A 14,684-nucleotide genomic window follows, 5' to 3' on the forward strand; every position below is an offset into this window, starting at 1 on the left:
ATTTTGCTTCTCAAAGTCACTATTGCATGAGTGAAGAATGTAGTTATATCCATAGTTAATCTACTTCGAAATACTGCGAACCAGGTCATGGTGGTATAAGGCCACAACTTTATATTTTAATACACTTTAAAATTGAGTTATCAAAACAGGTGAGAGGCTGAGGAAAAACTTCCAATTGTGCTTAAAATAGCATGTTGCTGCCAACAACAGAGCAGGAACACTGGCACAAGAAAGGGACTGGAAGAAGAGATTGTGGCTGTGGGCTACACTGGAGAGAGTGCCCGCTTTCCCCCACCCTACCCAAAAAAAAGAAGGTTTCATAAGGAACCTGTCCAATGTGAGAGAATGATGAGGCTATTAGGGTCAAACTGCATGGAGACAGACAGCAGATGGAAACTCATCATCATCTTGAGAGTGACTGCAAAGCATTACCATTCCAGCAATAGTTTCACTGGAACATACTGCTGTTGCCTTGCATTGGCAAAAATATCCATGTAAACAATTACTTGGAAACATGTTTTATATTTGCGCTATCAGTTGAAGATGACAATTGGCTGCCCACAAAGAAAAAAAGAACAGAATTTCTCAGAAGACACTGTTGATGATGCATACGATCCACAGTTTTTCTCTTTTGTTATTGTTTTTTAAATATCACTGTGCACACATTAACAGTTATCTCGCTAACTCAAATGAGTGTGAATTGAGAGCAGCGGGAAAGCGTGGGTGGATGTTTGCTTGTGAGCGAGTGGGTGGCAGGTGGGCGGAAAGTTCTCTGTGCTGGTTGCGCTTGCATTCACACAAAGCTGAAATGTGGTTTCAAATAGAGAATTAAAGAGCAGAGTGCGGCAGCAGCATGAAACCCGAGCACGTCAGTGTGCTTTACGCTTTGTAAACTGCACTGGGAACCAAGCAGTCAGGGGACCACGACGTGGTCAAGAAATGGGCACATGCAGCTTAGACAGGTGGCCTAATCTGGTATGAGACACTCTTGATCTGACACTATTGCCATGCAGGCCTGTAGTGTAAACTGCACTAGCCCCCCCCCCGCCCCCCCAACTGTGTGCTCACCCTTTCCTGGACCAGTGACGTAAACAGAGAGTTGTCACAAGGCCGGGTGCATGTTTCCATAGAGAGAAAAGAAACACTGAACTTGCTAAAGGCTGGGCTTGATGTCTTACTTCTATAAGAATGTATTATCTGGCTGAAGAAATAAATGTTTGAGGCATAAGCAGGCCTTCACGCATCATTTTCCTTGCGCTGAGCTGATACATCACAGCTACAAAGAAAACTGCACAAGTGACGCTCTTTCACCTTGTAATTTGCTCTCTCTCTCTCTCTCTGTCGGCACTACGATATTGTCATTTGAAGAGCTATGCAGCCGTCAATGAAATATGTGCATAATGTGCCATGTTTAATAACAAATAGTACCATGCTGGATATCACTTGAGACGCATGAGTGATGCTGTTTCCTTGAACTCTTTTCTTCATTGATTATGAGATTTATTACAGTCACACATTTATTACAGTCCTCCAAGTAAGCAACGCACAATCAAGTGAAGTACATCTTCTCATTGTCAAATTTAGACCTTTACAGTGATAATATTATTAAATGACACATGCTTTTATTCATGGTACAGACCAATGAAATGGTTTTTGCCACTGTCTATATGAGCAGCGCTGTTTCAGATGAGATGTAACATCTCTAAAAATGTTTTTTTTTTAAAACAACAACCTAATATTTACTAATATCATACTTAGAATCAGGTCTGTCACAGCAAAGTGGCCCAAATACCATACCACAGCCCACACCATACCCCTTTAATAAAAGATGCTTGTATTCTAAATACAAATGATTATCTTGTGATCCCATGTCAATTCTGATGTTGCCCTCTGCAGTGTCCATGTACTGCAGTCATGTTTTATAACAATTTTAATAAAGGCTTTGGCCCTCTGTTTTTGTTTTCTTTTTATTACCAGACTAGACCCACATTTTTTTGTTGCAAGAATATTCCTCAATTCCTGATTTACATTTCAGTTTGCTGGGTTTTCAAAAGTATACACATTATGAAAATTACATTCTCACTGACATTACAACTCAACAGAAAATAAAATCCTCAGACAGCATATTGTAAATATTCAACAGATGAAAAAAGTAGTGCCATGCATTAATGCATAAAAGTAAGAAGTTAGTATAAAAATAGCTGTTAATTAAATTCTTACATTTAATTTTGTTGAATTGAAAGGTTTTTATGTCTACAATGAAAATGTTTTTCTACCTTTGTGAATTATGTTTTGAATAATTTTCACAAGTGTTACTATTTTAGTAGAAAGGTAGCTGTTCCTTAGATATGTACATTTGTGCAGTATATAATGTTGGCATGAGTGAGGAAAACCATATCACTACAAAATAAATAGCAGTAAATAATACAACTGTGAAAGAAAAATGCAAGGTGAACACATCATAATTATTCAGTGAGAAGACATAAAATGCAAAAATAATGTTAGTAATTAATGGGAGCTTCAGGCTATATTTACCTAGTTTTTTTTTTTGATTGTTTCATTACAATACTGGAGCTCCATGCATGTTCTTTCCAATTTTACCTTCATATTAGGTGGCATTAATGTGTTCACAATATATTGCTGACATGCACATCCTTCAGCTGAAATTATGAAAATGGCCATGACAAAACAGTTTCAGTGCTAGACCACAGAAATCACATCAAGTGTACTGACCTGTGTCTTACTGGCCCTTACAGATACAGCAGAGTGGGCAGATTTATATTTTACTGTAATTGCTGCTGCAAGAAGGCACAGTGGATACACACCGCAGGCACAAGACGCGGCACTGTTCCTTAGCTGCTCCATTATTCATCTGAGGCTTTCTGTATACAATTGGGTCTGCTCTCCGGACAAAGAAATCTTTTCCCATAGCGTTCACTGACTGCACATATCTTGAAGAACAACATGCATATGTCACTTCTGTTCACTGCTTGTACTCCATTACAGATGGCAATGCTGTACGCAGTGACAAGCTGGATTTCATTCATTATATGACTGCTTTATTTTATCAGTAGGATACCACCATGGCAACAATCCGAAAATGTCCTACAGGAGGTCCTGCTCAACCCAAACTGTCTTCTTCTGCTCCTCAAGGACTTTGTCCTTGATGACCTTCAGCAGGTCCTCCACTCCACTCCATGAATCTGGTTCCACAGAAGTGTAAAGACAAGGCAGAGCATCCAACTCTTTCTCCTTCAAACGGCATGTCTTTACGAAGTCGTCTTCTGAATCCACCTTCAACTGCAGCCTCCTTCAGTAAACAATATAACCATTAATACTAAGCGTAATCTTCTACCAGTCCGACCATTAACTCATCCCTACCCAGTGGAGATGCTATTGGCAACATCACACACATCCATCCATTATATATACATGTTTGTGATGACCGATAAAGTACACATATAGATGTTGAGAACATACAGTTATTACACTACATTTCCAAATGTATGTGGACACCCATTCTAATTAGTTGTTTTGGCTATTTCATCGTTACCCCCCTAATTTATTCTGATTTCTTTTTCTAGTGTGAAAAACCCCTTTCCAGCAACTTATCAGTGAAAATACTGTATCCTCTTCAGAACATGAAACAAAGGAATGAGTTGTTCCATTCACATGTCTTTCCATAAAATGCATATTGTCCTTTCTGGGGTTTCACTCAAGACTTTGTATTAGATTAAAGAGCTGACCGTGTTCAGTTGCAGAAACTGACACACCCTGATAGGTGGAATCTCACTTTTATGATACTCCAGTTAGTAGAAATAAGAATATTGTATCTCAAAAGAAGAATAAAATACACTTGATGTGCACTGTATTTAATATGCTGTGCAATTTACTACGAGGTTATTCAGGTGGCATGGGAAATGTGTGTACCTTAATTTCTTTATGTTCTTTTCGCAGACCTTGATGAAGATGATAATGGGATATATTTCTCTTCTTAGCAAGTCTTTGGTGCAGCTGAGGCCAACTTCCAACAGGCAGTGTTTGTTCTAGAAAATGACAGAGTATTCCTTTTTATTAAAAGACAGTCCTACAAACCACAAATCTAAATTTCATTTTGAACCATGTTCAGAAAGCAAAGCAAAAGTGTATCAAATTGCCAATATGCAGCCAGTCCACTTGAGAACAGCAGAACCATATCTAACAGTTTCTTTGACAGATACATTTTCATCCCCACTTACAAAATGATATTTTGCATTCATGAGACGCAGCGACCCTTGCAATCATCTCCCAATCTTCTGATCCACAGAAATGTAATAATTGCTTTGAAGCCTTCCTTTAGTTTGAATATAAGTATCAATGAAGGAATCACACTTACTTATTCGTCCTTCGAATTCACGGAGCCGAAATAATTATATCTTTGTTTTTTTATTCATACGTGGTTGTTTTTGTTTCTCATTGGAAGGCATTGTGCTTGCAACAAAGAAAGACCGCTAACTCTCACAGCAGCTTCTCCAAGTACATTAGTAGTACAGAGGCTGCTAATATGTCTTTTCGCTTCGCATGCTGACAAACCAATCAGAGGAGTCCATTTGAATTTTTTTTCTTTTAGCATTGAGCATGTAGCCCCACTGTCGCCTCACTCTCCGGTCCCATTCAGCCCTTTGTTGTATTTACATTTTAGACCGCAGGCCATTTTCTCCACTATCAAAGTCACATTTATTTCACCAGATGAAACAGTCAGTCAGACCCACTCTCCTAGAATTAGCATTGGATTGTGTAATTGGCTGACGTTTAGAGGTGAGCTGGAGACTATGGGAGAAGGAAATGTGGCGTTATTATGTATTGGCAGCTTTGATCCTCAGAAGAGGGAGACAGAGGTACAGATCTGCGATTGGAGAGGAAGGGACAGAGGGAGAGGTGGTCTGAGGAGGGTTCAAGGCTAGAGCCTGCATCAGAACCAATGAAGAACCAAGGCATGGGCTCTCTGCTGACTTGGAGCAAAATCACTGTGGCTCAACAGCGCAGTCAGAGAGACCTGTGCATGGTGCATGTGTGTCTGTGTGTTCTGCCTTGCAGTCATCATGTCAATAAATACAACTGGACTTGTCCTAGCCTGGAGCTTCCCCATGTGAAATAACACCCTCCACGTTCTCCTTCCCATTATAAGTCGACAAGAAAAAAAATGAGTGAAAAAACCAATTACAAGAAGTAAATAACATTTCTGCAAACAGCGTGTTTTTAGGTGCACATAATGAATGTGCAGAGAGAAAATAACACCCTTAAGCCACACCACAATTGAGGGTGTCCTGGAAAACTGTGATAAGGCAGCACAAAGTTCATTTTTGGAAAAGGTCTGAAAAGACAAAAATTTCCTCCTGTGTGGTTATCACATTTACTTTTGAGCCTCCCAAAGGCAGCCAGTAATTGATTTGCTAGATGATTGTCATGTGGCATTAAAATAGGGTTTACTTAGTCAGAGAAAGCATTTGGTTATCTTGTTCATTCAGGACAGTCCTCAATTAACTAGTACACATCTGGTTCCAAGTTTTACCTTGGCAGCGACAGCCTCAATATTTTCAGGAGTGATGCACTCATAGGTACAGCCATGCTTCTCTTTGGAATAAATAATGGGCTCAATCTTCTGTTTCATCAGAAACTCCTCCTTTGATAAAATGTCTAAAGAATAAAGTGAAAAGAATGAGGGGAAGTAAACCTGTAAAAGCAGTCAATAGCATTTTGCCTATCAGGAAGCAGATTTATGCTCTAATGTAGAATCAGCCATCCATAGACAAATCACTAAGACTATGCCTGGAACAAAAACAGAAAATCTAACAGAAACAAACACTAGCAATCCTTTACAAGCCAAACTGAAAAACAAAATCTTAAATAATTCATGCTAATTCTCAGATGACCAAGATGTAATATGCAAGATGTGTATCATTCATTTCCACAGAGCAGTTCTATATGTGTGTGACCTTATTTCCTGTAACGTGCCACATGACTGCAGTCCCATAATGCATTCATGCAGACAGGACTTGCCTTCACATCCAGCAGTAACAAAGGAGACTTGTGAGCCTGTGTGTGTGTGACCTATTTTTCACTTGTGGTCTATTGGCCCCCATTTGATGCTCCTGTGGTATCTGAGCCCTGTTCGTAATGGCCTTCTTTTTCCTGCAAACGCTTTGCATTACCTGGCTTGCATATGTTGAACTCCATGGCCCCTCCTGAATTGAGGAACTTCTGCACAATGGTTTTGGCCAAAATATTGGGGGCAAAGAGGACAGGCCTCTTGCGCTGAGAGCGGTGCGGGCTCACTGGAGAATACGGAATCAGGTTCAAGCTCTTGCTCAGATCATTCTCCGCATCTGAGTCTGAAACATCAAACAAACCCAGTTCTGAAAAAATACAAGATGAAGTACAAGCATACGAACAGAAGAAGAGCAGTGAGGACACAGAGGCTCAAAATAAAGCCAGGCTGCTGCAGTGTGACATAAAAGCGTGCAGTCACCAATGTGACGACACAGCAGGAGATCGCAAACATCTCTTATTATATTCTTGCTTCGTACTTTCGAACCCAGGCCTTGTGAGTGTAGCATTCCCCCCGCTGACGACCCGGACCTTCTCGTTGCTGTTCATCCGCTTGTACTTGTTCTCAGTCCTGCTGACAAACTTGCAAAAGGAAAGACATCTCACCAAACTGAAAACCACCTACATTTAATGCAGAAATCAAAAGCACAACCTCACACCCTTTCCTTTTCCTGTACGTGAGCAGTTACCTGTAAGATCTGGCCAATGAAGAAGCTTGCACGCGACAATCTAGGGCTGGATTTGGGGTCCGGAGGAGGAGGAGATTCCTCAGGCTGTAGCATATTCTAAAAAGTAATATTAATGGATAATCATCTTTAATCTATATTAGCTAGAGAGATCTATAAAACATGTATCAACCTCCTGCTGGCTTGATCAGCGTGTGTATAAACTGGTTTACATAATGAACCCTGATCTCCTAGTAAATACAGCTAATAGCTACCGAACTATCTGTCAAGGCTCATATGAGGAAAAAGAAAACTTTAAATGCTTACCTCACATTTTAATGATTAAATGACGGAACTCAAAACTGCTATAAAGTTTCACCAAAAATAATGCCTCCGTCTGTTTAAGTAACTGAACGAAAGTGGCGTTAGTGCGGCACGAGGAGTAGCGTCAGCGGGACGGGCGGGACGGGCGAGACGGGCGGGAGGCGTGCGTACCTTGAGTCCGCGCAGGCTGTCTGCCTCCTCCCGGCTCCCCCTGCACATCAGCCTCTGCATCTTCACCAGGAGCAGCTGCTGAGCCCTGGGGGGAGGGGACAAGGGGAACCGCGGTTCTGAGCACTTTTGGCTGCACGTGCCGGGAATCAAAGCAACACGCCATCAATCACGCCGTGGTACTGTAGGGAGCGTCCACCTTTCTCATTATTAGTTCTCAGAACCACTGGTTAACAGGGCGCTCGTATCCTGGCAATTCAGCTCAGTGACATCATTAATAAGCCATTAGGTACATAGTATCATCATGCTTGCCATTATGTCAGGTTTATTTTGATACATTGAGGCAGGGCTCAAAGCACCATGTGTTCATGTCATTTGATGATTCATCCCCTCCCATTTAATTTCGCTACAGATGTGCCACTTTTACTTCGGAGACCCTTATCTACATGTTTCTCAGGCACTGATGTCATTAATAAGACTTTCAATCATTGGATGCTGGATTCTTACGTGCAATCTGTGTCTAAACATCACAACACAAATGAACCAAGAAATACAGCGATCCTATATGCAGTGAGAGGGACAGTTACCTGGAGAAGCTGGGGATTGTGCCCTTTTCCAGGTCTTTGTCAATAAAGTGGTCAACTCGCGCACACAGCCACTCACTCCTCCCTTGGTGCATGGTGTCCAGGACGTGGACAATCTCGTCACAGTGCGCATTCATCGAGCAGCTGTCCCACTGGCCCGACAAGTTGAGGTTCAGGCGGATATAGAAAGAATCCCCAGACACCAAGGTGCCCTCCTCCATCTCCTTCTGTAACTTCCTATAACCTGATTGGGCAAAACATAGTTCCATGGGTGACCTGATGTTGCACGACTGGACTGGTAGCTATTAAACATCACCTGCTGTAAGTGCATTGAGCTTACAGAACTAACATTATGCATTTACACATACAAGCATCTCTTTATGAGTGTGCTCTGTAACACCACTCCGCCTGTTTGGATAAAATTCTACAATACAAGTTCTTTCATCAAGCAAGCTGCTTTAAAACCCTGGTGCCAAGCACACATGTCACTGGTGACATATGAAGATAAGGGGAGCGCACTGGGATGGCCCAAGAAAGCCAGCTTGAGGACAGATAGCACAGACCAACGATCGCCCTTAACTTCCAGATGTTCTCCAGCAGAAATTGTCACAACAGATGCCTTTTGAAATCAGTAGGGATGCCTCAACCCAACGTACGTGGAGCTGTTTTGGAAACAGCAGGCTGGTACTAATGATAAAGAGAGAGCTCTCAGCTTACCGTCATAGTTTGCTCTGAAGTGCAGCTTGATCAGTCCGCTGCATCTCTGCAGAGTCCACTTTGCTTCCTCCATAGTGCAAGTATCCAGGGGGACGCTCTGGTTCTCCCCATGAACACAGCCTTCCAGCTGGGGAGAAAAGAACAGAGAGAACTCAGAGGTCGTCCAGCTGCATAAAAGGACAGTATGTGTAACTTATGTAAGCTACCCCAAATCAGGATGCAAAAAATAATGGCAGAGCCAGAGAAAGTACCGCTGCAGAATCTAGCGAGTACAAAAAGCAAATGAATCATGCTATGACAAAGTAAGGGACACAGGACCAAGCAGGGCTTTTAAATATATAACTCTTTGGATCCCAGGTCAATGTGAAAGAGAAGATGGTGAATTGAACACAGCGGTCTCCCTCCCTCACCAGTAGGAGGTGGTGTCCCTCTCTCAGGCCCGCCCTGTCGGCGTTGGACCCCGGCTGGATGGAGGAGATGAAGATGCCGCTGGCATTGCCCCCCACCAGGCTGACCTCAGACAAGAAGGAGTCCCCCGGGAGGGAGATGTCCACCAGGCGCAGCGTGCTGCTGACGCTCGTGAAGGAGTTGAGGGAAGGCCGGAACGGTCTGAAGAACACAACACACGACCAGGAGCTCTGAGAATCCCTCTGATCACAACGGACAACACAGACGCAATACTGACACAAATGCACAAGAATTATTTGTAATAATTGTGATTCACATACAAGAAAAATACAAGCTCCTGTATTAAAGAATGTCGGTTATTCTAATTTATTCGGGCGAACCCTCACATCCTGAGGCAGCTTTCTGTAATGAATGCATTCTCCAAGGTAAAAAACAAATGATCTAACGTTCCCTCAGAAAGTTCTATCTGGATCTGAAAACATGGAATGCTGAAAAAATAAACATGACTGAATGGATTAAGAACCTGAAAGAATGAAGAGTAAGTCAAACAATGAACCTGTCATTTATTCTCCCTCTTCTCTTAACCAAAGAAGAAAAAATGGGAGGTTTCTTCCAAAATCAAACAATTCACTTGGACTTTAAAACACTGGCTTAATTTTGATTTTGATATAATTCGTTCTGAAACAGATGATAACAGGGCCCTTAGCTAGGCTTGTAAACAGCTCACGAATGGAGGGCGCCAGTAACAGCATTATTTTATATAAGCAGGACAACAGAAAAGAGTGCAGCCAGTTTCTTCAAAACAAGATCTGACAGAATTGTTGATGAATTAAAAAAAAAATCATCAAGCGTGTTTCAATGCTTGCTTTGATGTTCAAATGAGTGGTTATTTATAGACAGCTATTTATTCAGCATTTCTACTGAATTAGATACAATGTGACATTCGGATGAAAAACATGGATGCTAATTTGATGTGCAGATGCCTTGGGAAAAACAGTCCTTTCAACTTAACAGTCTTCATTATTGCTCTTTAGGCAAATGACAATGGTTTAGACCAGTAAACAGCTTTTGTCTTATAATGTGTGGTAGCACATTCAACAGCATCCTGACACAGGGCAAAACAGACCTAAGCCCATATTTCTGGATAAAATCAGATGAAAGAAGCATGCAAATACTGTGAAAAGTACGTTTGTTTATGACAGAGCCAAATAAGGGCTTGTATACACACCGTGCTCTGTTCATTTTCATATTTATCAGCAAAGCATGACTTAATAAAGCAAACAAGGCTGTATAGTCTCAGGAAATAAACTGAAATTCTATTTCTATTCCAAGCAATATTAAACATACAGGTAAATCAAAGAAGAATGCAGGCAATGATGATTTATCTGTAAAGGCTGAACTGAAAAAAACACTGTGATCATCTTCACAAAGCAGACAAACAGCACATTTACCTTGGTATTAGGCCTGAAACATTTGACAACTTTTTCAGTCTTGTTAACATATATTAATAACAGTAGTCAGAAATGTAACACTACAAAACACTGCAAAGCAATTTCAATGTGAGCTACACATTGTTGCCTCGTCAATTTAAAAGATAAACCTACACTTCAGAGATCACAACTTCTAGACGCCCAAAGCCACAGTGTTAGATGTTCATGGCACAAATCTTTTTGCAAGCAGTAGAAAAGCCAGCTTTTAATATGCATTATCAAAATGGTACTGTGCAACTGAAATTGTTTTATTCGTGAAACAAGACAGCATCTGACAGGACTGCGCTAACCCTTGGTTAATTGGGAAAGAAGTAGCAATTAGCAGTTGACAGCCGAGGCAGGTGAGAATAAATTAAGAATAACAAAAGCAAGCTAACAAACTAAAAAAAGCTTGTTAACTCATATTAAATGGAAAAACATCTCATATGTGTGAAAAGCAACAAATTAAAGTAAGTCAGATGTACAACTCAACCTGTCCAGGGAGAACTTTCTGAAGATGTTGTTGACTTGTTCCAAGTCCAACTCTAAGCCCTCTGACTGATGGGAGGATGACGAGGAGTGGATTGAAGGAGGTCCATGGAAAAATCTGTCAGAGTCTTCATCTGAAAGGACACATTAGCAAATAACATATGTTCACTAGACTGACAGCACACGCTTTTCAATGCTTGAACGCCTTAGCACTTCAACATCACCACATTCTCCAGAGGGTCTCACTCAAGTGTTGAATTAATTATTTCTACTAAGTCTTGATCTGGTTTGGCAGGTGGTTTACTGTGATGTATATGTTTAACTCCTCTTTGCTTTGCATTTTCTCCTCAACATGTTCATATATCATACATTCACTGGTCTTAAACTTGCATGGGTTTGTTTTAAGAAACGGGATTACTCTAAAATGCATGCACCTACATATTACAACAAAAGCTACAACATTTTCATAGAATTCATGGAAATTTAAGATGAAATCTCAATATCTTGAAAGATGGTGATAAACAGAGCAAACTGCATGAGAAATTGCACCTTTCATTTCAAGTAAAATGAATACAATTAGCTATTCCTGCTCAAAACATTTTCCTGTGTTCTTAGCAAATAACATTTCTTGCTGTTGTTGAAGTTAACCACAATGAGTTTTTGAGAGCATGGGAAAAAGTAAAAGTAAAATATTAAGTAAGTAGTGCAGTAGAGCAAACTCAAAGGAACAAGTGCAAAGTAACTTATCCTAACAAAGACCACAAGGTATAAAAGTGTCAATGCATTTCTTGTTTTCAGGCATTATATGAGTGTGTGGCCGTTGTTTCCTACTGCAGCTGTCAAAAGCAAAGAATTTGTGTGAGAATAAGTAGACTCTTGCTCATAGCTCAAGAGGAGTTATAGATAAATACTCAAGGGAACACTTCATCAAAGTGAGTAGGCTGAAAGTGTGTATGGCATATAATATCCCTATAGGCTACAAAGTAAAAGCTGTAGCAAACATATTGAAAGACCTTTGCATAACCAAGCTATATCTCTTCAGTGACCTTAAGTGCACTAGCATTGCCTACTTTTGTATAAAACTACTGTGGAAAAAAGACATTTTCATTTTGTTCTGCACAGTTAATTATGTGGCAAATGTGTGAGACACGTGTGTAATGTATGTAATTTTTAGCCTTCACATTCTGGAGAGTAAATTTTATGTCGACAAACATGAGCCAACAGAACTTTGATGACAATAACTATGGCATCATGGAGTGTTGTTTGTTGTGTATATATTGTCTTATGTGTTAGTTTACAAAAAAACAAAAACCCAAGACTAAATTTGTAGCCTTATTTGTAGCCTTTATAACTGTACCTTCATGACCAAGTACCTAAGAATATATAAGTCAGTTACTCAGTAACCTGTGTAATTATAACAGAAAATTTTTTCATTTTTTCAGGTTGATACTTTACCACAAAGTTCCATGTTGTCACCACTGTCACAATCAAAGTCACATAGGCTAGAGAAAAGAAACATGTATGTCAGACAAAGCTCTTCCTTAAAAAATGCTGATCACAGAGAAATATGCAGCAGTACTAGCATGAGTAAGTAATATCTCCTCTATCATTTCACCCAAAACCATTTCATGAATTTCACCCATTTTATTCAGAAAGCTGGGCACTGGGGTAAACCAAGACCGTGTGAAGGGTATACCTTCTAGGTAGAGTGTCGTGTTCCCCCTCCTTGTTCCTCCTGACAATAGAGTCATTTCCTGGTGGTTCAGGGACGGTGGACATTATACTGTCATTGCGAAATCGCAGGAGCTTTCACATAGGAAACAGAAAGAGAAATGGTTGGCCAAGGATGGACAGAACAAAATTATACCAATTCCTCAAACTCCCCGAGACTTATTTCTGCTCACTGATACAGATTTTCTGTAAAGGCGTAGAGATGGTCTTGGCATGCCTGATTTAATATAGGCAGAACAGAGAGAAAAGAAAAAAGCTTTCTGGGATTCCTTAAACAAAATAATAGCTATTTGTATAGCAGGTCAATCTAATTTGAAGCCTTGGCCACTACAGGTCTTGAGGCATAACAGCATAATTTTGATATTTTGCATCCTTGGTTTGTTGAAAGATAAATTGCACTCACAAACTGGCAATGAGTTTCATTTTATATTGTGTCATGAAAAACAAACGAAACACAATATAAATAAACTTAAAGGGTCAACACATTGGGAGCTGAAATGGGGTTCTGACTATTTACTTTTTGCCTATATTATTCATCCTGCACATGAAAACCAATGTCCCTAGGCTTTTTTGGCTTGTTGGTTTAATTGATTCTGAATTTACAACCCCTATGTGTGAGAATTTTCTGTACATAGATTCAGCAACAGTAATAATGCGGTTACTGCATCCTCATATATTTAACTCTCTCAGTCACATGAATACTTACATGCTTGTTGAGTATTTCTCCAGTGGCTGCAGTGTTGGAGGAACTGGCAGTTATAGAGTTGGTATCAGTGCTAGGGGCATCTGAAAGCTCCCCATTGGTGTTCACGACTGATGCTGCAGGTGGAAATGGGGCTGATTCAAAAGTCTTATTGTGTGTTATCACACACTGTAATACAGATTGATACCAATATATTTAACATAAATCAAATTACCTGAAAAATCTATGGATTTAGGAGTGGTGACTGGAGACTTTGCTCTGGAGATCTGAAAGTAAATACGTATGATTCTAATTTTCATATTAGAAAAAGACAGTTTAATAGAAAAGGCATGGCTTAATTTCAACTTCTAAAAAAAAATCTTGCATAACTGAGGATCAATAAGCAAAACTGTATTTGAAAGCTTCTCAGTCAAGGTTTTGCCCGGGAACTCACCACGACTCCTTTGAGGTTTGGCCTCCGTCTGAGCCGATGTTCCGGGAGGAAGAATTTGTTGTCATCTGGAGACTCATCACCAGAGTCTTCAAACTGACCGTCTCTTTTAGGGTTGCCAAAGGTTTGCGATATAGATGGAATGTCTCGGGTTAAACTCTGTGTAGGGAACACAAACTTACAGAGTGAGGGAGGTACATCGTGAAATCCATTATGCAGACTTAACTGCAAATAGCTGCCCCGTTAGAGCAGAGGCAAAGCTGATGACAAAGCACCCCCCCTTCACCTGATCCAGGCCATTGTCCTTGGACAGGCGTCTCAGCTTGGACTCCAGGTTGACGATCTTGGCCTCTTTGCGCACAATCTCGATGTGCAGCTCATCACTGCGCTCCTCCAGCTCGCGGATCTGCTTGCGGTACTTGTCCTTATCAACCAGGCATTGGGAGAACTGGTTCTGAGCCTCGTCCCGAGAACGAAACGCCTAACGGGCACCAGAGACAGGGCAAAGTGAGCCACGCTGTTCTCCAAACCAAAATGTCAGTTTCTGCCCGAGCACAGCAACATTCTTTTAAGTGAGCCGGTCTCAGACTTCCTCAAACCACCCCAGTATTTCACCTGATCTCTCTCTCGTTCAACTTCGTCAAGCTGGATCATTATGGTGTTCATGCGGTTCTTGTACATTTCACAGTCCTTCACCAGAGTGGAGCACTTCAGCTCCAGATCTTCTTTCTCCTCCAGGTACTGTAAAAGTATTGCAGGAGACATCTTATGTTATGATACATCATTTGTGACATTTATAATGTATTTTATTAGTATTAGTGTTGCTCTATCTTTTAACTTTTTCCTTAATAGTGTAATTCTAGGCAAACTACAGGGAAGAACTGATCCTAAAATATTTTAAGAAACAAT

General features: G+C 40.7%; 1 protein-coding gene across 8 annotated transcripts in view; it reads right to left on the reverse strand.

Moving 5' to 3' along the window:
- Positions 1-1,475: 1,475 nt before the first annotated feature.
- LOC135248194 (caspase recruitment domain-containing protein 11-like) overlaps positions 1,476-14,684 on the reverse strand; it is a 36,284-nt gene continuing 23,075 nt past the window's right edge. For 7 of the 8 annotated variants that reach the window (XM_064322533.1, XM_064322534.1, XM_064322531.1 and 4 more), the window contains exons 7-24: positions 14,391-14,516; positions 14,062-14,256; positions 13,779-13,934; positions 13,560-13,611; positions 13,349-13,479; positions 12,608-12,717; positions 12,367-12,413; positions 10,916-11,045; positions 8,956-9,154; positions 8,546-8,672; positions 7,832-8,072; positions 7,248-7,332; positions 6,777-6,872; positions 6,567-6,669; positions 6,192-6,371; positions 5,552-5,676; positions 3,931-4,046; positions 1,476-3,310 (exon numbers count right to left, since the gene is read on the reverse strand). In XM_064322533.1, the coding sequence (XP_064178603.1) occupies positions 3,106-3,310; positions 3,931-4,046; positions 5,552-5,676; positions 6,192-6,371; positions 6,567-6,669; positions 6,777-6,872; positions 7,248-7,332; positions 7,832-8,072; positions 8,546-8,672; positions 8,956-9,154; positions 10,916-11,045; positions 12,367-12,413; positions 12,608-12,717; positions 13,349-13,479; positions 13,560-13,611; positions 13,779-13,934; positions 14,062-14,256; positions 14,391-14,516 (2,424 nt within the window). In that variant the 3' untranslated portion in view covers positions 1,476-3,105. The remainder of the gene's footprint in view (positions 3,311-3,930; positions 4,047-5,551; positions 5,677-6,191; positions 6,372-6,566; positions 6,670-6,776; positions 6,873-7,247; positions 7,333-7,831; positions 8,073-8,545; positions 8,673-8,955; positions 9,155-10,915; positions 11,046-12,366; positions 12,414-12,607; positions 12,718-13,348; positions 13,480-13,559; positions 13,612-13,778; positions 13,935-14,061; positions 14,257-14,390; positions 14,517-14,684) is intronic. The other variant, XM_064322532.1, reaches the window with a different exon arrangement.

The sequence above is a fragment of the Anguilla rostrata genome, chromosome 2, assembly GCF_018555375.3.
Source record: "Anguilla rostrata isolate EN2019 chromosome 2, ASM1855537v3, whole genome shotgun sequence".
In the NCBI taxonomy this organism is placed as follows: domain Eukaryota; kingdom Metazoa; phylum Chordata; class Actinopteri; order Anguilliformes; family Anguillidae; genus Anguilla; species Anguilla rostrata.